Source organism: Oncorhynchus tshawytscha, linkage group LG19 (genome assembly GCF_018296145.1).
Source record: "Oncorhynchus tshawytscha isolate Ot180627B linkage group LG19, Otsh_v2.0, whole genome shotgun sequence".
In the NCBI taxonomy this organism is placed as follows: Eukaryota; Metazoa; Chordata; class Actinopteri; order Salmoniformes; family Salmonidae; genus Oncorhynchus; species Oncorhynchus tshawytscha.
The window spans coordinates 10,699,233-10,725,777 of record NC_056447.1 but is presented as its reverse complement, the minus strand read 5'-3'; the positions used below and the strand labels follow the sequence as shown (position 1 = coordinate 10,725,777).

Sequence of the window (26,545 nt, the reverse complement as noted above, 5' to 3'; positions counted from 1 at the left end):
GCATGCGAGGACCAATTGGCAAGTGCCTTCACTGCCATTTTCAACCTCTCCCTGACCGAGTCTGTAAAACCCACGTTTCAAACAGACCACTTTAGTCCCTGTGCCCAAGAATGCGTAATTAACACGCTTAAATGACTACCGCACCGTAGCACTCATGTCGGTGGCCATGAAGTGCTTTCAAAGGCTTGTCACGGCTCACATCAACGCGATCATCCCGGAAACCCTACACTAGACTTCAGTGCAGCTTTTGACATTATCGATGATAGTCTGTTTCTGGAAAAACGTGTGTTATGGCTTTACACCCCCTGCTATAATGTGGATAAAGAGTTACTTGTCTAGCAAAATACAAAGGGTGTTCTTTAATGGAAGCTTCACAAACATAATCCAGGTAGAATCAGAAATTCCCAGGGTAGCTGTTTAGGCCCCTTACTTTTTAAACTTGCCACATGCCACTGACTTTGAGTAAGGGGAGTGTGTCTATGTATGCGGATGACTCAACACTATACACGTCAGCTACTACAGTGACTGAAGTGACTGCAACACTTAACGAAGAGCTGCAGTTAGTTTCAGAGTAGGTGGAAAGGAATAAGTTAGCCCTAAATATTTCTAAAATATTTCTAAAACTAAAAGCATTGTATTTGGGACAAAACATTCACTAAACACTCACTAAACCTTTCTCCGGCACCATCTAGTTGAACATCATGCACTTAGAAAAAATCTCTGGTCATCCCTACACTATCTGGCAGACTCACTAAACACAAATGCTTTGCATGTAAATGAGGTCTTAGCTATGGAGTGTGACCATGGCTATCCATACATCCATACATTTAAAAAACAAGAGAATCGTTGTCTGGTTGACTTAATATAAGGAATTTTAAATGATTTATACTTTTAATACTTAAGTATATTTAAAACCAAATACTTTTAGACTTTTAATCAAGTAGTATTTTACTGGTTGACTTGAACTTTTACTTGAGTCATTTCATATTAAGGTATCTTTACTATTATTCAAGTAGGTTCAACTAGGTCCAAGAGGCTTCTAAACAGCTTCTACCCCTAAGCTATAAGACTCCTGAACATCTAGACAAATGGCTACCCAGACTTTTTTCAGCGCCACCTCTGGGTGAGCATTTTCTTGATGGCTTATGGCAGAATACAGCTCATTCAATGCTGTCTTAGTGCCATCCCTTGACTGGTGTTGTATATTAACAGCTACAAATAATACAGATGAAAACTCTCTCGGTATATCTAGACAAATGGCTACCAAGACTATTTGCAGTGCCCCCCCCTCACCCCATCTTTACACCACTGCTACTCTCTGTTGTCATCTATGCATAGTCACTTTAATAACTTTACCTACATGTACATACTATCTCAACTAACCGGTGCCCAACACATTGACTCTATACAGGGGGGTACCGATATAGTCTCGCTATTGTTATCTTATTCTTATCCATATTTTTTTTAACTGCCTGGATGGTTAGGGGCTCGTAAGTAAGCATTTCACTGTAAGGTCTACACCTGTTGTATTCAAATTGATTTGGGTTCTTTTTCCACCACTGCAGACGGAGTATACATCACGCAGCTCTGGTTCCCTCTGCTGGACGTGCCTGGACTCGACGGTTGGGGATGATTGAGGCTGTTGAGTGATCAAGGGGCTGATTGCTCACCAACCATACGAGTCCCATAAAGCTGCCAAAAGGGCAGCACACAGGGGTTTTTTTCAGCGAGAGAGGTTGATCCTTATTGTCCTCCTCACGGTCTGCTAGAACCATGTCAACGGGTCTTTTGCCCAAAGGAGACAGCAATACCCAGGAGCCAAGAAGACGGTAACCTGGAGGAGGTCTCCTGGTAGAGACCAATTCTTTTCTTTTTCTTTATTGTTTTAATAAACACCCTTGAAACTATCACACTTGTGTCTGATCAGTGTAAACATTTGTATCCACCATCCTTGTCTTCCACAAGTGGTGGAGAATGCGGGCATTTGACAACGTGGTCAGATCAGGGTTGACATTTACGGTGCATCAGTATGGACGAGTTGATAGCTCAGGTCGTCCGGGCCCAACAAGCGGAACAGGCGGTTCAGGAACGAATGCTGGAGGAACAATGCCTACAAAATGTCCGCCTGGTTGAGGAAATCAGGAAGCTGCAAGGAGGAACGTCTACCGAATCGCATCCAAACCAGTTTTTAATAAAGCTAATGGAAAACAACATCATCAAAACCTGACTGTCCCCGTTCCTGTCCGTGCCCGTTCCTCTCCGCCCACTTGTACTTTGGTCCGTTCAAATGTGCAAAGGTAGGTTTTGATGTTGTGGTCCTCCATTAGCTGTATTAAAAACAGGTTGGGATGCGATTCGGTAACACCCTAAAGGCATATTCTGACCTCAACGCTGAACAGGTGGCTAACTATGATGATCTCAAACGGGAGATACTCAGCCATTACGAGTACAACCTGGCCCGTCAGGCCCAACTGGTCCACAACTGGAGGTTCGTGGCCGACACCTCCCTCCAAGCCCAGATGAGCGACCTATTGCGCATCATCAGGGCATGGCTTCTAACCAATGATTCCACCCTCTCCATGATAGACAAAGTGGTCACGGATCGCTTCTTAAGAGCACTACCCCATGACATGAAGAGTGTGACGAGTCTATGCGAGCCCTAGACCTTGGAGAACCTCCTGGGAGCATTAGAGATGCATCAGAACACAGACGCTCTGCTGAAGGGGAGCCGGGCCGAGTTGGGGAACCGTTCGAGTGGATGGAAGGACACCCCCACCGCAGTATTCCCCGGACCGACAGTCAGCCAGGCTAAAGTGCAGCAGACCATCGGGAAAACAGCCGGGTGAGAGCCGACCCGCCGCTGACAACCACAGGTGAATGGAGACCAAAGGAGGTGTTTTGAGTGTGGCGGCCTGAGACACCTCCCATGGAATTGCTTGGGTCGAGACGAGTCAATGCCATCAGAGAGCCCCAGAGATGAGACGGGTCACGCAGTAAACTACGTCATCTCCTCTTGGGCCCACCCATGGTCATGGTGAAAGTCGACGGACACGACACCCAAGTTCTGTTGGACTCCAGGAGTATGGTTACGCTTGCAAACACGTGCCTGCTGGCCCAGGAGATGTCCGTCTCCTGTGTCCACAGTGACACCAAGCAGTATCCGACCGTGCAGGCCAACATCGTGACACCACAAGGAAGCTGCTGGATGATGTTGTTGTCAGTGCTGTACCCGAGTTGCCGGTACCCATCCTCGTGGGACGAGATTGTCCACTGTTCGCGGCACTGTGGAGGCAGGGGCGCCGGAACCAAACTCCCCTAGTGAACAACCGGACGAGGAGCTCATTCTCCCCCTCATCTATTTTGAGGGACCAACTGAGACATCTACTATGGGCCAAATGAGGGGACAGTTCAGGACCACCCAGTGGGAGGATAGCAGTGGATGGACAGCTACTTCCGGGGGTGAGTGACTGGCGATACACCAATTTCCAAATCAAGATTAACCTTTCGTTTCAGATGTCGCACAAACAGGGGGAACGTCGAGAGGTGCTGTTGCTGGGGGCACACCTGGGAATGGAGAAAACCTGGGAACAGATCGCCGCCCGGTTCCACTGGCCCGGGATGAGGCGGGCCGTGGAAGACTATAGCCGCAGATGTCCGGAGTGTCAAATCACCGCCCCAAAAGCACATTCCAAAACCCGCTGGTATCCCTTATCGATAATTGGGTGCCATTTGAGCACATCGCCATGGACATAGTGGGTTCCCTGGTAAAAACGGCACGAGGACACCAGTACATCCTGGTCTTTCACCCACAGACGGATGGGCTTGTTGAATGTTTCACTATAATGCTCAAGCTAATGCTGCAGAAGGTCATTGAGCAGGACAGGAATAACTGGGATCAGCTACTACCCCACCTAATGTTCTCGGTCTGAGAAGTACCCCAGTCCTCCACTGTTTTTTCCACTTTCAAACTCCTCTACGGGAGGAGATAACACATCCTACTGAACCTCGCCAAGGAGGTGTGGGTATCCCAGCCAAACCCCTTACGCAGCGTGGTGGAACACATGGAGACTATAAGTGAGCGAATGACAGCAGTATGGCCAGTGGTAAGGGAAGAAATGGAGAAGGCCAAACACGCCCAAGTCAAGGTCTACAATCGGGAACCTAAACCCGAGAGTTCCAGGTGGGTGACAAGGTGCTGGTCTTCATCCCCCATGTAAGTTCTTGGCAACATGGCACGGGCCGTATGAGGTGATAGAGAAGCTGGGACCTGTCAATTACCACATACGGCAGCCAGGGAGATGGAAACCCCAACATATTTTCTACGTAAACCTATTGAAGAGGTGGCAGGTGAGGACAGCCTTGGCCGTGTTATGGTCAAGACCCAGGACGCCGAGGGTACCAGTGGTTGTCCCGAGCAATGAGGACCTTGGCCCGGCCCAGAAGCAAGAGCTCCGGGAGTTCATCGATCGGAACACGGCCGTATTCGTCGAGAACATCGAACACCAAGTCCACACCCAGCCCGGGAAAACGTTATGAAAGAGGCCATACCGGATCCCAGAGGCCCGAAGGTACACAGTGGCCTATTTGGATGATATCATCCATAGCCAAGGTTGGGAAGAGCACCTGACGTGCCTCCAGGCGGTACTGGACGAGCTCAGGTATGCCGGGTTGACAGAAAAACCCAATAAATGCAAGATTGTGTTTGAGGAGGTGGAGTACCTGGGGTATTTGATCGGACAGGGGAACGTCAGGCCCCAGGAGAGGAAGGTCCACGTGGTACGTGATTGGCCCATCCACGCACCAAAACACAGGTCCATGCCTTCCTGGGGCTAGAGGGATAATATTGCAGGTTAATTCCAAACTTTGTGGCTATAGCCTCCCCCTGTACTGATCTAACCAGGGCCCGAAAACAGTGAAATGGTCAGACGATGCCGAAGCAGCGTTCAGGCGCCAGAAGGAAGCGATGTGTTCCCATCCGATTCGCATAATGCCCGATCTCCAGGTATTGACATCTGCAACACAGGACTAGGGGCTGTCCTGTCCCAGTTATATGATGGGGAGGAACACCCCATCATGTACATAACCCGAAAGCTGATACCTAGAGAAAAAAAGTACTTGATCATCGAGACAGAGTGTCGAGCGGTGAAGTGGGCGCTGTTGGGCACCTACCTCACCCTGGTCACAGACCATGCTCCCGTGTGAGTTGTGGCTGAACGACAACATTAAGAACATACAGCTGGCGGGTTATGCACTCTATCGGCAGGATAGAACAGCAGCCTCTGGTAAGACACGGAGCGGGGGCCTATGCATATATGTAAATGACAGCTGGTGCACGATATCTAAGGAAGTCTCGAGGTGTTGCTCGCCTGAGGTAGAGTATCTCATGAAAAGCTGTAGACCACACTATCTAACTAGAGAGTTTTCATCTGTATTTTTCGTAGCTGTCTACATACCACCACAGACTGATACTGGCACAAAAACCTCACTCAATGAGCTGTATACGGCCATAAGCAAACAGGAAAATGCTCATCCAGAGGCGGTGCTTCTAGTGGCCGGGCACTTTAATGCAGGGAACCTTAAATAAGTTTTACCTCATTTCTATCAGCATGTTAAATGTGCAACCAGAGGGATAACACTTCTAGACCACCTGTACTCCACACACAGAAACGTAAATTCATTAAAAATCCTACAATGTGATTTTCTGGATTTTTTTTCTCCTTTTGTCTGTCATAGTTGACGTGTACCTATGATGAAAATTAAAGGCCTCTCTCATCTTTTTAAGTGGGAGAACTTGCACAATTGGTGGCTGACTAAATACTTTTTTGCTCCACTGTAAATGTCTTTAATATTTCAATGTTGGAGAATCTCTAATAAAATGGGTTAAAGTTATGTATAGTAACCCTGTGTGTAAAATAGTAAATAATGGCTACTTCTCAGAAGGTTTTAAACTTTTTGGCGGATCCCAAATTGTTAAATGGGCTGCAGAGTTTTTTGCTTAGTTTGCCTAATTGTGTTATTAACATGCTGTGTAAGTGTGTGTATATTCAATAAATTCCCTCCCATTAATAAAGTATAACCTTTATTATGGTGATAGTATTCCCACACTAATTACAGTGCCTTAGGAAAGGATTCAGAACCCTGGACTTTTTCCACATTTTGTTACATTACAGCCTTACTCTAAAATGAATTAAATAGTTTTTTCCCCCCTCATGAATCTACACACAATACCCCATAATGACAAAGCAAAAACAGGTTTTTAGAAATGTTTGTTAATTTATCATTTAAAAAACTGAAATATCACAGTTACACAAGTATTCAGACCCTTTACTCATTACGTTGTTTAAGCACCTTTGGCATTGACTATAGCCTCGAGTCTTCTTGGGTATGATGCTGCAAGATTGGCACACCTGTATTTTGGGAGATTCTCCCATTCTTCTCTGCAGATCCTCTCAAGCTCTGTCAGGTTGGATTTTCAGTTCTCTCCAGAGATGTTCGATCAGGTTCAAGTCCGGGCTCTGACTGGGCCGCTTGAGAACATTCAGAGACTTGACCCGAAGCCACTCCTGCATTGTCTTGGCTGTGTGCTTAGGGTCATTGTCCTGTTGGAAGGTGAACCTTCACCCCAGTCTGAGTTCCCGAACGCTCTGGAGCAGGTTTTCATCAAGGATCTCTCTGTACTTTGCTCCATTCATCTTTGCCTCGATCCTGACTAGTATCTCAGTCGATGCCGGTGACATGGTGCCAGGTTTCCTCCAGACTTGACGTTTGGCATTCAGGCCAAATAGTTCAATCTTGGTTTCATCGGACCAGAAAATCTTGTTTCTCATAGTGTGAGAGTCTTTAGATACCACATATGACAGCCCGCAAACTCCAAGCAGGCTGTCATGTGACTTTTATTGAGGAGTGGCTTCTATCTGGCCCTTCTACCATAAAGGCCTGACTGGTGGAGTGCTGCAGAGATGGTTGCCCTTCTGGAAGGTTCTCCCATCTCCACAGAGGAACTCTGGAGCTCTGTCAGAGTGACCATAGGGTTTTGGTCACCTCCCTTAACCAAGGCCCTTCTCCCCGGTTTGCTCAGTTTGCTGCAGACGTTTTTGGTACCCTTCCTCAGATCTGTGATTCGACACAATCCTGTCTCGGAGCACTACGGACAATTCCTTCGACATCATGGTTTGTTTTTTTCTCTGACATGCACTGTTAACTGTGGGACCTTTCACAGACTTTCCAAATCATGTCCAATAAATTGAATTTACCACAGGTGGACTTCAAGTTGTAGTAACATCTCAAGGATGATCAATGGAAACAGGATGCACCTGACCTCAATTTCAAGTCTCATAGCAAAGGGTCTGAATACATATGATATGTTTTTATTTAATAAATTATAGAATAAGGCTGTAACGTAACAACATTTGGAAAAAGTCACGGGGTCTGAATACTTTCCGAAGGCAGTGTAGATTGTATCACCCAAAATGAAGTGTTTGATGATTACTATCATTGAAGTGATAAAAGATAGAAGTAGGGAATGTGGAGGAAAAATATATAGTCTGGAAGGACAGCCTTGAATTGTACATCTTGTCTCATACAATCATTGGTTCCTGTAGGTGCTGGGTAGAGATATGAGGGGGAGACGGTCATGACCCCCTCCTCAGACTTTTTGGCAGAACACCCAGAACATGTTCTACAAGTTAAGATTGGAGACGGTGCCAGACACATGCAGGAACCAACCGTATGAACTATGCCTATGCTACTTGTCTGTAAGCAGTATATAAGACAACTAACGGGACTGCCACGGCAGAGCTATCTTCAGACCGGTACTTTATGCATCTAAGTTGACTGTGACCTCTCCAGCTTGCTGATAATAAATAAGAATTCATTTAAGATTGACTTCAGGTGTCCCTGGTGGTAATTTCCACGACACAATCAAGCTATTTATTCTCTATTTTAAAACACCTGGGTGTATTAGAAACAAATATGTAAAGATTATTTGGTGAAACTTTTGAATTTGGCCTCCTGCCATTACCTCAATAAATGCACTAAATAACAAACAAAGATACACAAATATCCGAAGGATCTATGGTTTGTAGTGACTGAAATGCATAAGAAAGGTATTGAGGTCATCTGGTAATAAGTGTGTATGTGTAAAAGTACATCTGCATTGCTGTCAAATGCAATTTTGTCACTGGAAATAAAATGCATATGAGTGAAAGTGAGAAAACAGACAAGCCGCGATCATTTGTAGAAAATGTATGAGAGGAATTGTTACGATCTTCCCTAAAATAAGTAGATTTAAGATGCAGTTTAAAATGTATTGGGCTGTAATCTAAGGTGTATCAGTCAAATAGGCTACAGTGGGAATAGAAAGTCACACTACTTTCAAATTCTGCATGGAAGAAAGGGCAAATGTTGCACAGTCTAGGTGTTTTATTACATTTTCAGAAGTTTTTCATTTTTTTCACTTGGATATTGTGGGTTACTGTGTGTATATAAAGCCAGAAAAGGTATAACTGTATGTGTTTTCATTTCAGGCTGTAAGGCAACAAAAGGTGTACATTTTGAAAGGGGGTGGTGACTTTCTATGCCCACTGTACATATTTGAAACAATTGCAGCCTACCTGTGTTGATATCAACCCTAGGCATGTAGCCTTGGCAGGCTACCTGTGTTGATTTCAACCCTAGGCATGTAGCCTTGGCAGCCTACCTGTGTTGATTTCAACCCTAGGCATGTAGCCTTGGCAGCCTACCTGTGTTGATTTCAACCCTAGGCGTGTTGCCTTCGCAGGTTACCTGTGTTGATTTCAACCCTAGGCATGTAGCCTTGGCAGCCTACCTGGGACAACAACATAGCACTCTGGAATATTTGGGGGGAACACTTAAACTTTACTGACTGTGCCTATGAAGGGGGGCCACGTTTATTACTAATCCCCAAGTCAATCACAGACTACGGGAGGTGCACAGTACCACATAGAGCCATGGCTACATGGAACTCTATTCCACGTCAGGTAACGAATGCAAGCAGTAGAATCAGATTTTAAAAACTGTTAAAAATACACAGCGGGGACTGTGAAGAGACACACACAACAGCACAGACAGACATACACATGATAAGACACGCACTCTACACACACGCCAAGTGGATTTTGTAGTGTAAATAATGTGATAGTAGAGTAGTGGCCTGAGGAAACACACTTACTGTCTTGTGAAAAGTGTTGTGAAATGTGATGTAATATTGTACATTCTATATAACTGCTTTAATGTTGCTGGACCCCAGGAATGGGGATCCTTAATAAATACAAATACTAATCAAGAATAGAAGGCTTTTTGAACTTTCAATAGTCTGATTACTAAAACAATTCCTGAATCTCTGTATAGAGAAAGGAAATGGGCCCTATTCTTATTCTTTCTATCATTAGCCTAAATCCATCCATGATCACAGACAGTCAAATGACTATCATAAACACACCAGAGGCTATAAATAGATCAGATACATCCACATCAAAGTTAATAGCTGTGAATTCCAAAGAAACTTCCATGACCAAAAGAGAACATCAAGAGTAATTGGACGCTGTCAGATCCCATTCAACAGTTGGCATTCCGCCAGATGTTGCAGGGTAAACATAAAACACGACACCAGAAAGGAAACTGAACTATCTGCAGTTGGGGGTCAGAAACTGGGGATAACCTCACACACACCCTCTTAAAATCAGCAGCAAAATAGCAGTAGACAGATCATGTGCAAAAACTGAGGTCTATAGTATTATTAGTTAATTATAATGACATTTTAATAAGAAAAACGTGGTCAAATTGAGGTTTTAACTCATTCGTTTTGTCTTGAACCACAAATGAATCATTTTTTCGATGTGTTCAATGGTATTACACTGTACAGTTTACTTGCACCTTGTTCGGTCCTCTGCTATCCTATTCGAAGTAGGCTACTCACTGTTTTATTGCACACTTGTTCGTCCCGGCTAAATAGAGAGTTGTGGTCATACTTTAGTCCACTTCTATTCATAAAACAATCTTTAAACGAATTAAATGCACGACAAATATGCATTTATAACGAAGTGACTAACAAATCTAAAGACATAAAAAAAATACTAATCAATTTGTATGCCCTTTCAACAACATTATTCCAAGTATGGAAGCATGCTTGGGTCGAGAAGACTAGCCTAATGCACGGGTAATAACGCTATAGGCTTTTCTATAGGCTAACAATTTATGGAAAATCATGTATATTGAATAGGTCTACATGTGCTCTTTCTCCCAAGAACATTGAAATAATGAATTCATTATTATGTATGTATATACAACTATGTTTATTGGGGTTAGAGAACAGAGGGGGACACATAGTTTATTTTATTGAGTGGAAGTGCCCACGATCCAACTGACTACAAAATATAAACCAGGAGAAGAGCGGGATAGGGTGGAACCGCTGACCGTACCTGGCCTACCCTCCAACGGGTTAAGATGTGGACTAATTCTCACCGGGGGTTTCACTTCTTCAAAAACGGACGAGTCATCTGCGCCGTCCGCTCCAGACAGCCGCACAGGTTTTAGTTGCGTGAAAACCGCGCTCTCTTCTGTTGTGTGCCGGATTCATGGCCTGTCCTATACTAGTTTCCATAACTATCTCCTGGATAAAACGTATTCAAATAACCCATTCTTTATACATATAACGTATGTAAAGTACATATAGATTTGACAACTGCTGCGTGATATGCGCGTCTTTATCGGATCCAGGAATTCCAAATGCCTCCCTCTGGCTCATGTGTCGTTTTACCTGCGCTCAAGTAGCCTATGGCAGTGAGACCTGGAAGTCATGATTGACAGGAACATTAGCCAATCCAAGCGAGGAGGCGCGGGTGGGGGATAAATGTCGAAACTCGAACAGCTAATTTTGGGTATTAATTCCAATTGGTGAAGCTAGCACTGGCGGTTCTAGCTTGTATAGCTCCTTGGGCGAACCACGCCTTCAGCCCCCCAAAAAAACAACATTTAAAACTATATAAATATAAATACAAAAATAAGAATCATAAATATCAAGAAGAAGTAACAAAGACAAAAATAATCAAATTGTAGTTTATCAATACAAAATATAATTACATTTTTACACTAAACATTTATTGCCTTGTCAGTTTGGGATTGGATCCAGCAACCTAACCACTAGACTACCTGCGTGTGCCTTGGGGACCTTTAACAGAATGTGACTGGCAGATCGGTGTTGTATGTGGAGGATGAGGGCTGCAGTGGATATCTCAGATAGGGGGAGTGAGGCCTAAGAGGGTTTTATAAATAAGCATCAACCAGTGGGTTTTGCGACAGGTATACAGAGATGACCAGTTTACAGAGTATAGAGTGCAGTGATGTGTCCTATAAAGAGCATTGGTGGTAAATCAGATGGCTGAATGGTAAAGAACATCTAGCCGCTCGGGAGCACCCTCACCTGCCGATCTATAAATTACGTCTCCGTAATCTGTCATGGGTAGGAGAGTCATCTGAATCAGGGTTTGTTTGGTAGCTGGGGTAAAAGAGGAGAGATTTACAATAGAGGAAACCAAGTCTACATTTAACTTTAGCCTGCAGCTTTGATATGTGCTGAGAGAAGGACAGTGTACCATCTACCAATACTCTCAAGTACTTATATGAGGTGACTACCTCAGGGACCCTGGGTTTAGTCCCTGACTGATTAAATAAAGGTTAAAACATTTTTTTTATATATATATATCGTTTTTCTTTGTATATATTTCATATATATTTTTTATATTTTTAATCTCAATTTCTTATCTACGGACTGAACATACTCTCCTGCAACCCACCTCTCCCAATGTGGTATGGATCTGCTATTTTTTATACTTTAGAACCGGACCCCCCTCAGTAGCTAGCCAGCTAACTAGCTACTAGCTAGTAGTCAGTTAGCCACTGCTAGCGGTCATCCCCGTTAACTCGGACATCTGCCAGCCTCAACTGGTGCAATTCTTGCCAGTCTGCACAGCGCGATATCAACGCAGAGCATATCGGACTGCATTTCTCTACCAAATCTTCGGATTCATACCGCAAGCTCTGAACCTTTACTCCAGATCATTGCAGCTAGCTAGCTGCTATCCGAGTGGCTACTCCTGGCTAACGTCTCTGTCCCGAAGCAAGTACCAGTTAGCCTGGAGCTAGCCTGGAGCTAGGCCCATCTACCGGCTAGTCGAAGAGATCCATCAGACAATTCCTGGGCTTCAATACTTCTTTTGTCAATTGCCTGGACACTTTGCTGCCGACACGGAGCCCCGCCAATCCATCACGACTGGACATGTACTGGCTTAAGCAGGGGGACACGTCTGGCACTACAGGATTTGAGTCCCTGGCGGCGTAGTGTGTTACTGATGGTAGGCTTTGTTACTTTGGTCCCAGCTCTCTGCAGGTCATTCACTAGGTCCCCCCGTGTGGTTCTGGGATTTTTGCTCACCGTTCTTGTGATCATTTTGACCCCACGGGGTGAGATCTTGCATGGAACCTCAGATCAAGGGAGATTATCAGTGGTCTTGTATGTCTTCCATTTCCTAATAATTGCTCCCACAGTTTATTTCTTCAAACCAAGCTGCTTACCTATTGCAGATTCAGTCTTCCCAGCCTGGTGCAGATCTACAATTTTGTTTCTGGTGTCCTTTGACAGCTCTTTGGTCTTGGCCATAGTGGAGTTTGGAGTGTGACTGTTTGAGGTTGTGGACAGGTGTCTTTTATACTGATAACAAGTTCAAACAGGTGCCATTAATACAGGTAACGAGTGGAGGACAGAGGAGCCTCTTAAAGAAGAAGTTACAGGTCTGTGAGAGCCAGAAATCTTGCTTGTTTGTAGGTGACCAAATACTTATTTTCCACCATAATTTGCAAATAAATTCATTAAAAATCCTACAATGTGATTTTCTGGATTTTTTTTCTCCTTTTGTCTGTCATAGTTGACGTGTACCTATGATGAAAATTAAAGGCCTCTCTCATCTTTTTAAGTGGGAGAACTTGCACAATTGGTGGCTGACTAAATACTTTTTTGCCCCACTGTATAACAGATTGACCCCCGACACATAAACTACTGCAGCATAAATACTGGAGGTTGAGACAGGAGGGGTCGGGACACACTGTGGCCCCACCCGACGATACCCCCGGACAGGGCCAAACAGACAGGATATAACCCCACCTACTTTGCCAAAGTACAGCCCCCACACCACTAGAGGGACTATCATTTGTTTTTCAACAGGGCAATGACCAAACACACCTCCAGGCTGTGTAAAGGCTATTTGACCAAGAAGCAGAGTGATGGTGCTGCATCAAATGACCTGGCCTCCACAATCACCTGACCTCAACCCAATTGAGATGGTTTGGGATTAATTGGACTGCAGAGTGAAGGAAAAGCAGCCAACAGGTGCTCAGCATATGTGGGAACTCCTTCAAGACTGTTGGAAAAGTATTCCAGGTGAAGCTGGTTGAGAGAATGCAGAGAGTGTGCAAAGCTGTCATGAAGGCAAAAGATGGCTACTTTAAAGAATCAAATATATTTGTTTAACACTTTTTTGGTTATATGATTCCATATGTGTTATTTCATAGTGTTGATGTCTTCACTAGTATTCTACAATGTAGGAAATAGTAAAAAATTAAGAAAAACCCTTCAATGAGTAGGTTTGTCCAAACTTTTGACTGGTGTATATATATATTTATATATTTGTTTGTGTGGCATTGGTCTGCGGACCTACAAAAGGGGGGACATATGGCCCGTTGACCGCCAGTGGCCCATCTGCTGTACAACAAAGTATGACCTGTACTTTGTTGTATTCTAACCACATTCATGTTCCCATTATGCCTGTAGCACCCCTTTTGTGGAGTGAGACATCCCATGTCCCTGTTCATTAATAAAGATGACCTGTAAACTCAACCAGTGGAGGCTGCTGAGGGGAGGACGGCTCAGAATGACTGGAATAGAGTAAATGGAATGGTATTGATACAATTCCATTCACTCCATTCCAGCCATTATACTCCATTACAGACATTATTATGAGCTGTCCTCACCTCAGCAGCTCTACTGAATTTTTTATTTTATTTAACCTTGATTTAACGAGGCAAGTCAGCTAAGAACACATTCTTATTTACAATGATAGCCTATCCCGCCCAAACCCTAACCCGGACGATGCTGGGCCAATCACGGCCGGTTGTGATACAGCCTGGAATCAAACCAGGGTCTGTAGTGACACGTCTAGTACTGAGATACAGTGGTTTAGACCGCTGTGCCACTCGGGAGCCCAATCCGGATTATAGATTGGTCCCCAGATTAAAAAGAAGTGGATAGGTGTAAGAAATATTATGATTGCATTCCTTTCAAACCTGTGGATTGGGGTTGGAATGAGTTGTATGAAGTAGATTTAGGGCAAATAGCTCAGAATAAAACTAGAACCATCACTGACAGGCAGAACTAGCCGATTGGTGAAAACATCCAACTAATCTTTACAGATGTGTAGTATCAAATATTTCTAAAATCGTTTTAAAAAATAGTATATTGTAGGGAAATAATTATTGGAACTACATTTTACAATAAGACCAACTTCATAAACATGTATACCACCATAGATACAAATTTGCCACGGTTCAAAATATAGGATGACATTACATTCAAGTAAACATGTTTGAGGACCTTGAAAAACAAAACAAGATGGCGGATTTTCTGAAAAAGGGTTCGGAGCTGCAAACCATAGCTAAATCAGTTAAAAATAAATCTACAAATAAATAAATACTGTAATTAGTTAGGTTGGCAAACGAACCACTGTCAAACATTTAAATAGTATTTGTTTGTTTTGAATAATTTTGTGTTTTCTCCTGTTGCTGTATAACGACCGTATTGGTAACTTTGGAAGGTAAGAGCGCTATGCTAGGCTAATCAACTTGGCTCGCTAGCATTAGCTAACCATTACATCAACAAAATGCACGGAACTGTATACAAATTGTTTGAATAACACATATATCGCAGAATCTGCTGCATATGTTGTTTTTGGTTCTGATATGTAATTCGCTTGCAAACTATCGGGTAAAATCTCAGACCGGGTAGGTAATTTAGGCTGGAACGGTCTAGTAGCTAGCTATGCTAACTAGCCTGCATGCCTGCAAGTTGTTATTACATTTCGATGACTACCGTTCGCTCTCTTTGAGTTTTAAAGAAGAAGCCTAACGTAGCTTTATAGGCTGTGGACCCTATGTAATCAATCAATTGGCTAATTGTTTGGATTCAAATACCAGGCTTGAGCTTCTTCTCATCTCATCTCATTTTATTTTATCTCCTGGACCGAAGGCTCGTTCAAAGATTAAGAAATGGAAGCAATTTCCCTCCACTACACACAAGGAGTTTTGAACTCATGAGAACAACCCTGCACTGTAAAAAAAAATAATGCTGTTGTTTTTACAGTAACTTAATGGCAGACAGTCACCTGTAAGTTACTGTAAACAAATAGTACAGTATGTTACCCTAAATTCCAAATAAACTTTGGTTAATCAGTACAGTAAATTCCAAATAAATATTGGTTTAACAGTACAGCACTGTTAAACCAACATTTCTTTGGAATTTACAGTAACATACTGTACTTTTTAACATTAACTTACAGGTAACTGGCTACCAGTAAGTTACCATTAAAAAAAACAGTATTTTTTTTACATTGTGTAGAAGGAGCTCAGTCTATGGAAAACATGCAGACGAGGTGGTAGGAAAATGATCAGCAAATTGAACTGCGAGCAGTACAACATGCACACCGGGGTCCAAGATTGCTTGCCAGTTTTGCAGGCTGACCCTCAGGCAATTGACGTGACCCACTCCAAGCCAATCCCGTTTATAATTAACATGCTCCCTCTCGGCCAAATCGTCAGAGATTATAACATCGACTTCCACGCTTTCGATAACCAAACCGGACACCATCTCTGCCCAAGCAAAATTCAGCAGCTGCCTAGAGGACATCAGGGCATGGATGAAAGGTAACTTTCTCCAATGGAACAGTAGCAAGACTGAGGCTTTGCTTATTGGGACACCCAAACATTTTACCAGTGCTGCAAACATCTGCCCTACAATCACTGGACAGGCCATCCACGTGTCCTCTGTCATCTCCAACCTAGGAGTCAAGTTTCATCCTTCTCTGTCCTTCGATGCCCACATAAAACAAATATGTAAAACACTATTTTTCAATCTTACACTGAACACAAATATAAATGCAACATTTTCTAAGATTTTACTGAGTTACAGTCCATATAAAGAAATCAGTCAATTGAAATTAATAAATTAGGCCCTAATCTATGGATTTCACATGACTGCATCTGTTGGTCACATATACCTTAAAAAAGGTAGGGGTGTGGATCAGGAAACCTGTCAGTATCTGATGTGACCACCATTTGCATCATGCTGCGCGACACATCTCCTTCATAGAGTTGATCAGGCTGTTGATTGTGGCCTGTGGAAAGTTGTCCCACTCCTCTTCAATGGCTGTGCAAAGTTGCTGGATATTGGCGAGAACTGGAACACGCTGTTTTACACATCGATCCAAAGCATCTCAAACATGCTCAATGAGTGACATGTCAGGTGAGTATGCAGGCCAGGTGGTGGATGAATGGCACAACAATGGGCCTCAGGATCTCATGACGGTATCACTGCATTCAAATTGCCATTGATATAATGCAATTGTGTTTGTTGTCTCTAGCTTATGCCTGCCTATACCATAACCCCACCGCCACCATGGAGCACTCTGTTCACCATGTTGACGTCAGTAAACAGCTGGTCTCCACAACGCCATACGTCTGTCATCTGCTCGGTACAGTTGAATCTGGGATTCATCTGTGAAGAGTACACTTCTCCAGTGTGCCAGTGGCCATCGTTGGTGAGCATTTGCCCTCTGATGTTGGTTACGATGCTGAACTGCAATTAGGTCAAGACCCTGGTGAGGACGACGAGCACGCAGATGAGCTTCCCTCAGACGGTTTGTGCAGAAATTCTTTTGGTTGTGCAAACCCCCAGTTTTATCAGTTCTCTTGGTGGCTGGTCTCACACGATCCTGCAAGTGAAGAAGCCGGATGTGGAGGTCCTGGGCTGGTATGGTTACATGTGGTTGTGAGGCCGGTTGGTCATACTGCCACATTTTATAAAGCGACGTTGGTAGAGAAATGAACATTCAATTCTCTAGCAACAGCTCTGGCTGACATTCCTGCAGTCAGCATGCCAATTGCACGCTCCCTCAACTTGAGACATCTGTGGCATTGTGTTGTGTGACAAAACAGCACATTTTAAAGTGGCCTTTTGTTGTCCCCAGCACAAGGTGCACCTGTGTAATGATCATGCTGTTTAATCAGCTCTTGATATGTCACACCTGTCAGGTGCATTGATTATCTTGGCAAAGGAGAAATGCTCACTAACAGGAATGTAAACAAAATCTCTCAAAATTTGAGAGAAATACGCTTTTTGCCTATGGAACATTTCTGCAATCTTTTATTTCAGCTCATGAAACATGGGACCAACACTTTACATGTTGCATTTATATTTTTTGGTCATTTATATTTTTTGGTCATACCCTCACTCTCCCAGCCAGATGCAGATAACCTAATCCGGGACCGAGCCTTCTGCACCCTTGCCCCTTGCCTATGGAATGCTCTCCCTGACCATCTGAGAGCTGCTCCGTCACGCTGAACTTTTAAAACGGGACTTAAAACCCACTACTACAGACTTTCATAGTCCTAAGACCCAATGTAAAATGTATTTCGCACCTAGCCCACTATTGCTATTTTACCTCCATTGATTCTAAATGTATGTTATTTTTATTGTATATAATGTTTTACGTTTTTCCTCAGTTGAGCTTTGAGATAACTCTACTGAAAAACAGTTTTACAAATTAAATGTATTCTTATTATTATGTAAAGTTGAAGACACATGCATGCAAAGCTTTTGCCATTCTGACAGAATGAGGGAACATAAGCTGACTGGCAGCTAGTATATTTGTGCTGCCTTCAATGAGAGGTGAAATGTGTGTTTTAATGACGTTACAGTAGAGTGGGAAAGCTGGTGGTCAGTCATCTGATCTGTAATATCTCTAATCATGAGGTTTTTATTTATGCAATCTTGCGTTCACCGTCCATTCATGAATTTCCAGAAGCCTAACATTAGATACAGTGACAGCCTGGGATATAGCCTGGATTCAGAAGCATGCTTTGTGTTCAAAACAAGATGAGTCGTTTTAAATTAATCAGAATGTTTGTTTTTATAAGATGCAGCTGGAAGTGAGTTATATTAGAACCCAAAACAAGATGAGTTGTTTTAAATGAATCAGAATCATGTTTATTTTCTAAGATGTAGCTGGAAGTGAGTTATAACATGGCCATTAGAACCCAAAACAAGATGAGTTGTTTTAAATGAATCAGAATCATGTTTGTTTTCTAAGATGCAGCTGGAAGTGAGTAATAACATGGTCATTAGAACCCAAAACAAGATGAGTCGTTTTAAATGAATCAGAATAATGTGTGTTTTCTAAGATGCAGCTGGAAGTGAGTTATAACATGGTCATTAGAACCCAAAACATAGGAAAAATAGTTTTCTTTCAGCTTGACGTCCCTCATTCACCTCCCAACTATCCCTCTATCCCACAGCCACCATGGCGGAGGAGCGGAGGCCGAAGCAGTGCACTGTGGTTCTTCCCACTGAGTCCATGAAGGCCATGGCAGAGTCCATAGGAGTGGGGCAGCTACAGGAGGAGAGCTGTGCCGCCCTGAGCGAGGAGGTCAGCTACAGAATAAAGGAGATCGCCCAGGTAAGAGCAGGGCCGAGTTCAGTAGGGCACACCGTAGCAAAGTGATTTGCTGAAAATGAGAATCTGTTCTTTTTGGATGACTCACGCTGACATGTTGCACCTCAGTTCATATCAATACCAATGTACACAGGGTAATTATGTTATGAAATGTGATCCTTTTCTGTTTTCCCCCTCCCTTTGTCTTCCAGGACGCGTTGAAGTTTATGCACCACGGAAAGAGACGTAAACTGACGACAAGCGACATAGATCATGCTCTTAAACTGAAGAATGTAGAGGTGAGGGGGACTATACTACGCCATCATGGAGAAATGGTTCTTTCTTTGGAGAACTTTTCACAGGACCTCAATGAAATATATAGGCTATATTGAAAGCACCATTTTAGATGTTATTTACATAAACAGACTTGGTTAAAAATGTCAGTAGAGCAATTACTAAGCTATCTTCAGATAAATGATTAAAGCCACTACAAATTCAACTTAACCTGTTTTGGGTTGCTAGTGTTACATAATGTATTGATATCAGTCAATTGGTAGCATACTTATTGATGGCAGTCACTACACATGACTTGTACATTTCAAGTCACTGCACATATACATGCACCATTTCAGTTTCAGTGTGTATCTATGCGAACAGTATTAGTCATCCCAGTGCTCGGTTTCATAGAGGCCTCTCCTCCACAGCCTCTGTATGGGTTCCAGTCGCAGGAGTTCATCCCGTTCCGCTTTGCCAGCGGAGGAGGGAGGGAGCTTCACTTCTACGAGGAGAAGGAGGTGGACCTTAGTGACATCATCAACACACCCCTCCCTAGAGTCCCACTTGATGTTTCACTCAAAGGTATAATTCTATTTTGTTTGGTAAAAATGTTGTATTGATTTGACAAAAACATATACCTCCACACAGTGATACTGACGCATTCAAACATTTCAAAGGTATAGACCTACTTATATTGATGTTGATTGTATTTTATTATATCCACTTCCATTGTTATCCATATGTTATATGATGGTATTATCTTTAAACAAGTGTTTGGGTTTGTTGGTTATACAAGCTCTGGTTGTACCTCCTCTCTTGTTTTCTGTTCCTTAGCTCACTGGTTAAGTATTGAAGGTGTCCAGCCTGCTATACCAGAAAACCCACCCCCAGGTGAGATGTCTGTCTGTGTCTGTTTCCATCCTTCTCTATCATCTACTTGAGTAAAGCAGCATTCTTCTCTAAACAACCGCATTTCCATCATGTGTATATTTTCACTGTGTATATACCATCTCACTTCTTTTCCCCTCTCTTTCCCTCAGCCCCCAAAGAGCAGCAGAAGGCTGAGTCTACAGAGCCCCTCAAGGTAGTCAAGCCTGGTCAGGAGGAGGAGGGCTCCATCCAGAAGGGCCAGGGAGCTATATCTGCAGAGGCTAAAGGTCAGGAGCTTCTGATGTGTCTGTACGCCATCTTAAAATTGTATGTGACACATAACATGTCAAACCGAACCATACTGTGTTGGCTCTGATATTTTCTTTTCACATTGTCCTTTCCAGCATGGTTCAAGCCGCTATGGTAGATGTGTAACTAAGCCAGTGAAGTGCAGCTTGGCTCAGCACGGTAGTGTGAAAAGGATACTAGAAAAGCTATTCTTATTTAATCAATGTTTGTGGTCCCTCTGGTTTGGTCCCTCCCAGGTAAGAAGGAGGGTCTGATGAGGATGAAGCCCCGCAGTACTCACGAGCTCTCAGTGGAACAGCAGCTCTACTACAAGGAGATCACGGAGGCCTGCGTCGGGTCCTGTGAGGCCAAGAGAGCTGTGAGTTTTGTGTCTTGAGTCAACCAGGTTTCTGGCTAAAATGTCCTGGTACTGGGTAGAGTTCATGATGCTGTTGACTTTAACAAGGGCCCAGGACCAGTGGAAACAAACTAGCCCCATACATCAGAGATCCACCACCATATTTTACAGTAGGTTTGGGGTTGTTTTCTGCTTATCACATCTTTCTCTCAAAACCACCACAGGTGTGCGTGACCAATTGAGCTATATTTTAATGTCATCCAACAAATGTAAATGCGTGCATTTTGCTAAACGGCATTGGCACTTAGATTAGAATCGGTGCTATGGTCAGATGACATGAAAAGAGAGCTCTTTGTCCAAGCACACCAGTGGGTTTGGTGTCGAAAGAAGAATGTGTTTTTGCAATGGCCATCTCCAGACTTGAACCCCATTGAAAAGCTGTGGTTTGAATTAAAGAGAGCAGTCCACAGATTCTGTATGGGGGGGATGGTCTAAATTCTGTAATCTCATAAAACATGGTAGAATCAGGCATAGTGCCCTTATCCTCCTAAGGGGAGGGTGTATTGAAAACGGGTGCCATCATTTGGACCCCTATCTTTTTGATAGAAAATACGTTTTACTTGTTAAACAAAATATCTTTCTTTGAGCAATTGTATTAATATAAATAATAAATCATTTTTTGCATACAATATAGCTAATTATGAATATTATTTATTTTATACAGTATTTTTTTGCTCATTTTTATCAAGGGTGCCAATCATTTGGGTCATGACTGTATTTCTGTGTGTATGGTTTTCTTATTGTTGCCATGTTATAATGCCATCTCTCTGACCCAGTATGTCTCTCTTGTCTTCTTCAGGAGGCTCTACAGAGTATTGCTACAGACCCTGGGCTCTACCAGATGCTCCCCAGATTCAGCACATTTATCTCTGAGGGGGTGAGCTTCTCTTCCTTCCTGTCAATCTCTAGTCTCTACTCTGTCAATCTCTAATCTCTACACTATTTCTCAATTGTCGAAACGAATCTTCCCTTTCTTCATCCTCATCTTATTCACTGCACTGATCTGAAAGAACTGACCAGGTGAACGCTAGCCTAATGATGAGCTTACACTATATTGTTTTCACCTGTCCAATCATTTCCAATCATTGCAGCTGAGGGAAAGGAGATGAGGAGAAGACATTTTCAAGTTATTTAGATAGAGCCTAAGTGTTTCAGTGCAGTAGGGATCATGGCCCTGTGACCTTTAGCTTGTTCTTCTCTCTTACGTCCTCCTCTCCTCCTGTAGGTCCGTGTGAACGTGGTGCAGAACAACCTGGCCCTGTGACATTTAGCTTGTTCTTCTCTCTTACGTCCTCCTCTCCTCCTGTAGGTCCGTGTGAACGTGGTGCAGAACAACCTGGCCCTGTGACCTTTAGCTTGTTCTTCTCTCTTACGTCCTCCTCTCCTCCTGTAGGTCCGTGTGAACGTGGTGCAGAACAACCTGGCCCTGCTCATCTACCTGATGAGGATGGTCAAGGCCCTCATGGACAACCCCACACTCTACCTAGAGAAATATGTAAGAGTTCTAACACAACTAAATATCATACACAGTTTACTGAAAACTAAAACTAAACACATGACACAGGTCAATATTACACACAGTAAACGGAAAACCAAATGATAATATAATTGTAATTTCTGGAGCATTTTGACACAGACAGACCTAAACTCAGTGCTGATCATAACACCTGCCATTTGATGTGTCCCTCTCTTGCTCCTCTCCCTGATTCCCTGGTGGTGGCCTAGCTGCATGAGTTGATCCCAGCGGTGGTGACGTGTATAGTGAGTAAGCAGCTGTGTTTGCGGCCTGACGTGGACAACCACTGGGCTCTGAGGGACTTCGCTGCCCGTCTGATGGCCCAGAGCTGTAAGACCTTCAGCACCACCACCAACAACATCCAGTCACGCATCACCAAGACCTTCACCAAGGTATGTGGATATGCGTCCGATTGATCAACTTTTACTTGGGAGGAAAGGTGTGTGTTTTTAGTTGAAATAAATAACAAATAATACTGGGATTGAGACAGTAAGCATTATTATGAGCCATGAACATCTCCTTCCCTTCATCTTTCTCTCAGAGCTGGTTGGATGAGAAGACCCAGTGGACGACACGGTATGGCTGCATCGCTGGACTGTCTGAACTAGGACCTGACGTGAGTACTGCCTTTCTGCCATTTGAAGAAATATTCTCACCCTGGTCTGAGCTGTGGTGTAATAGTGTACTCTGTCGCTCACCCTCTCATCTCTTTCTCCCTTCCAGGTGATCAAGACGTTGATCCTGCCCAGGCTCACTGTAGAAGGAGCTCGTATCAAAGCTGTGTCTGAGGGACCTGTGGTCTCCAACATCGATAAGATAGGAGCAGACCACGTCCAAAGCCTTCTACTGGTGAGGAGCCGAACACACTGTTATTGTTCTACTTATTATTTTATTTTAATTTGATTTATTTCACCTTTATTTAACTGGCTACCCTCTCTGAGAACAAGTTCTCATTTGCAACTGCGACCTGGCCAAGATAAAGCAAAGCAGTGTGAACAGACAATACAGAGTTACACATGGAGTAAACAATAAACAAGTCAATAACATAGTAGAATTTTTTTTATCTATATACATTGTGTGCAAAAGGCATGAGGAGGTAGGCAATAAATGGGCCATAGGAGTGAATAATTACAATTTAGCAGATGAAGTGATAAATGATCAGATGAACATGTGCAGGTAGAGATATTGGTGTGCAAAAGAGCAGAAAAGTAAATAAATAAAAACAGTATGGGGATGAGGTAGGTAAATTGGGTGGGCTATATACCGATGGACTATGTACAGCTGCAGCGATCGGTTAGCTGCTCAGATAGCAGATGTTTAAAGTTGGTGAGGGAGATAAAAGTCTCCAACTTCAGAGATTTTTGCAATTCGTTCCAGTCACAGGCAGCAGAGAACTGGAAGGAAAGGTGGCCAAATGAGGTGTTGGCTTTAGGGATGATCAGTGAGATACACCTGCTGGAGCGCGTGCTACGGGTGGGTGTTGCCATCGTGACCAGTGAACTGAGATAAGGCGGAGCTTTACCTAGCATGGACTTGTAGACGACCTGGAGCCAGTGGGTCTGGCGACGAACATGTAGCGAGGGACAGCCGACGAGAGCATACAGGTCGCAGTGGTGGGTGGTATAAGGTGCTTTAGTAACAAAACGGATGGCACTGTGATAAACTGCATCCAGTTTGCTGAGTAGAGTGTTGGAAGCTATTTTGTAGATGACATTGCCGAAGTCGAGGATCGGTAGGATAGTCAGTTTTACTAGGGTAAGTTTGGCGGCGTGAGTGAAGGAGGCTTTTTTGCGAAATAGAAAGCCGACTCTAGATTTGATTTTGGATTGGAGATATTAGTCTGGAAGGAGAGTTTGTAGTCTAGCCAGACACCTAGGTACTTATAGATGTCCACATATTCTAGGTCGGAACCATCCAGGGTGGTGATGCTAGTCTGGTGGGCAGGTGCAGGCAGCGAATGGTTGAAAAGCATGCATTTGGTTTTACTAGCGTTTAAGAGCAGTTGGAGGCCACGGAAGGAGTGTTGTATGGCATTGAAGCTCGTTTGGAGGTTAGATAGCACAGTGTCCAAGGAAGGGCCAGAAGTATACAGAATGGTGTCGTCTGAGACACCAGGTGGATCAGGGAATCGCCCGCCGCAAGAACAACATCATTGATATATACAGAGAAAAGAGCCGGCCCGAGAATTATTGTTGACTACAATGTTAATATTCCATTGAAGATGCATCTTTATGACAAAACATAACGTTTGTTTTAAATAGGACCACAGACAACATATCATATTGACCACTGCTACATACATTTTGGACTGGTTTCCCAGACACAGATTAAGCCCAGTTCTGGACTAAAAAGCTCCACTGAACATGTCTAAGACTGGCTACACATACCCACCTGGAAGAGAGACATCCTTGACTAATATCCTCTTCTCTCTCAGAAACACTGTGCCAGCGTTATCGCCAAGACTCGTCCCCTGCCTGACAACATGGAGCAGTACCGGGCAGACTACGGTTACCTGGGGCCTACGCTCTGTTCCCACGTGGTTAAGGCCCGGGCCCAGGCAGCACTACAGGCCCAGCAGGTCAACAGAACCACACTCACCATCACACAGGTAGGGCAACTAGATGTGTAAAACCATGTATATGAACTGCCTAAGGTCGGAGTCAATTCCATTTCAGTTCAATTTATATTCCAATTCAAATTTTCCTCATTAAAAAATGAAACAAATTTCTGTTAACTTCCAGAATTCAAATGGAATTGCCCTCAACGCTGATATGAACTGACAATATCAGCAACTGTAATGATCCAATGTAACGTTACAAAACCCCATCTGTCTGTCTGTGTTGCAGCCTCGGCCCACCCTAACGGTGTCTCAGAGCGGGATAGGAGGGTCGGGGGGGTCCCGTTCCCCCAGCATCATCAAGGTTCCCAGCTCCCTCACCCTCATGTCCACCCGACCAGGCACCCCAACACAGCCATCGCCACCGGCAACCAAGTACATCGTCATGGCAACCAGTGCAGGGGCTTCCTCCACCCAGCAGGTACTGGACGGTAGTCTTGTTGTTTTTTTATTTTTCAAATCAAATCAAATGTATATTGATTTGCAAATATATGAAATAGTAACAAAAACAAACTCTTGTATTCACTCAATGTCCTCCTAGATTCACTAAACATTTAATATACAGTCATTGATATCTTATACATTCCTTTTTTATAGACCTTCAAGTTTCTCTGATAAAAGCCTCTAGATTATCTCGATGCCCTAGTTAAGTGTTGTGATGTGTAATGTAATATTCCCCTCTCCTCCAGGTGATCACCTTGAGTTCCTCCTCGGGCTCCTCGGTAACCAGCACGGTTGCCAGCGCTACCTCCACCCTGCAGCCTCTGGTCAAGCTGGAGTCCAGAGCGGCCAGCGGCCTCGGGGGGTCGCGACCCCTCCAGAAGTACATTGTGGTGTCTCTCCCCACGTCCGCCTCTTCCTCCCTGGAGAGTAAGAGTGGCATGCTCCCCCCCTCCTCTTCCTCTACCTCTCCCATCTCGCTGGAGGCCGGGATGAAGATGGATCGCTCAGACTCTCCCGGGGCCAGCACACAGTCCCCGCACTAAGATACTGGTTGCGTCCCAAATGGCACCCTACTCCCTATATAGTGCGCTACTTTTGACCAGGGCTCATAGGGCACTGTTAAAAAGTAGTCCAGGATCCATAGGGCTCTTGTCAAAAGGAGTGCACTATATGAGGAATAGGGTGCCATTTGCGACGCAGACACTGGCTTGTAATTGGCTTAGGGTGGTCAGACAGCCCTCTGATTGGATGTTGATGGTGATAATGAGAGATACCTCTACCTCTCTGATAGGACAGAGATTAGGTGCCTGAAGAGGGAGGAAGGGATTACTTTTGGGAGCCGTGGTGGAAACTAGCAACTTCTGAGTCTAGAGTAGCAGAAGAATTGTCAGAAAAGGGGGATATTATGCGAAAGTGATTGATAGAGACCAGATGGGATGGCGGGAGGAGTGGATGGATGGGTGCATGCAGTAAAGTGCACAAATCATATCTCTTTTCTTATTGTACATACATTCACACGTGTCTAAAAGCTGTGTGGGCATTTATAATGGTTCAACCAACATTCTAATTGATTTTATGTTCCTTTTTTACACTATAATAAACCTGATTTTGTAATGATTTTATGGCGATTGCTTCGTATTTTAATTAGTGGAGGTAGCCTGGGTGTCAGTCAGTTTCTGCTCTCTTGTCAATTCCTTATGGATTTTTCTTCCAGACATGACATGTTTGGCTTCACAGGATAGGCCGCTAGGATGCTGCTCATCCTTCTAACAAATAAAGAGCTGTGCCTGCCTTAGCTCTGGTCCTGGGCCCGTTTCCTAAATAAAGAGCTGTGCCTGCCTTAG

At 43.8% G+C, this 26,545-nt stretch overlaps 2 protein-coding genes across 6 annotated transcripts in view; one reads left to right on the top strand and one right to left on the bottom strand.

The window, feature by feature from the left end:
* LOC112218356 (Krueppel-like factor 5) overlaps positions 1 to 10,779 on the bottom strand; it is a 40,400-nt gene extending 29,621 nt beyond the window's left edge. For 2 of the 4 annotated variants that reach the window (XR_006079337.1, XM_042301349.1), the window contains exon 1: positions 10,440 to 10,778. The gene's annotated coding sequence lies outside the window, so the exon portion shown is untranslated. Of the gene's footprint in view, positions 1 to 10,439 lie in introns of all 4 variants that reach the window. The other 2 variants (XR_006079338.1, XM_024379069.2) reach the window with 2 other exon arrangements.
* A 3,887-nt stretch (positions 10,780 to 14,666) lies between these two features.
* taf6 (TAF6 RNA polymerase II, TATA box binding protein (TBP)-associated factor) lies at positions 14,667 to 26,318 on the top strand. 2 transcript variants are annotated; one of them, XM_024379068.2, is made up of 16 exons: positions 14,667 to 14,882; positions 16,704 to 16,880; positions 18,637 to 18,797; positions 18,986 to 19,072; positions 19,478 to 19,631; positions 19,884 to 19,940; positions 20,090 to 20,206; positions 20,465 to 20,586; positions 21,425 to 21,502; positions 22,019 to 22,120; positions 22,351 to 22,533; positions 22,683 to 22,757; positions 22,865 to 22,990; positions 24,576 to 24,749; positions 24,988 to 25,179; positions 25,448 to 26,318. In XM_024379068.2, the coding sequence occupies exons 3-16, from the start codon at positions 18,642 to 18,644 to the stop codon at positions 25,742 to 25,744; spliced, it is 1,920 nt and encodes a 639-aa protein (XP_024234836.1). In that variant the 5' UTR covers positions 14,667 to 14,882; positions 16,704 to 16,880; positions 18,637 to 18,641; the 3' UTR covers positions 25,745 to 26,318. The 2 variants fall into 2 exon arrangements, with proteins under 2 accessions (XP_024234836.1, XP_024234835.1); XM_024379067.2 differs by lacking the exon at positions 16,704 to 16,880.
* Positions 26,319 to 26,545: the final 227 nt, after the last annotated feature.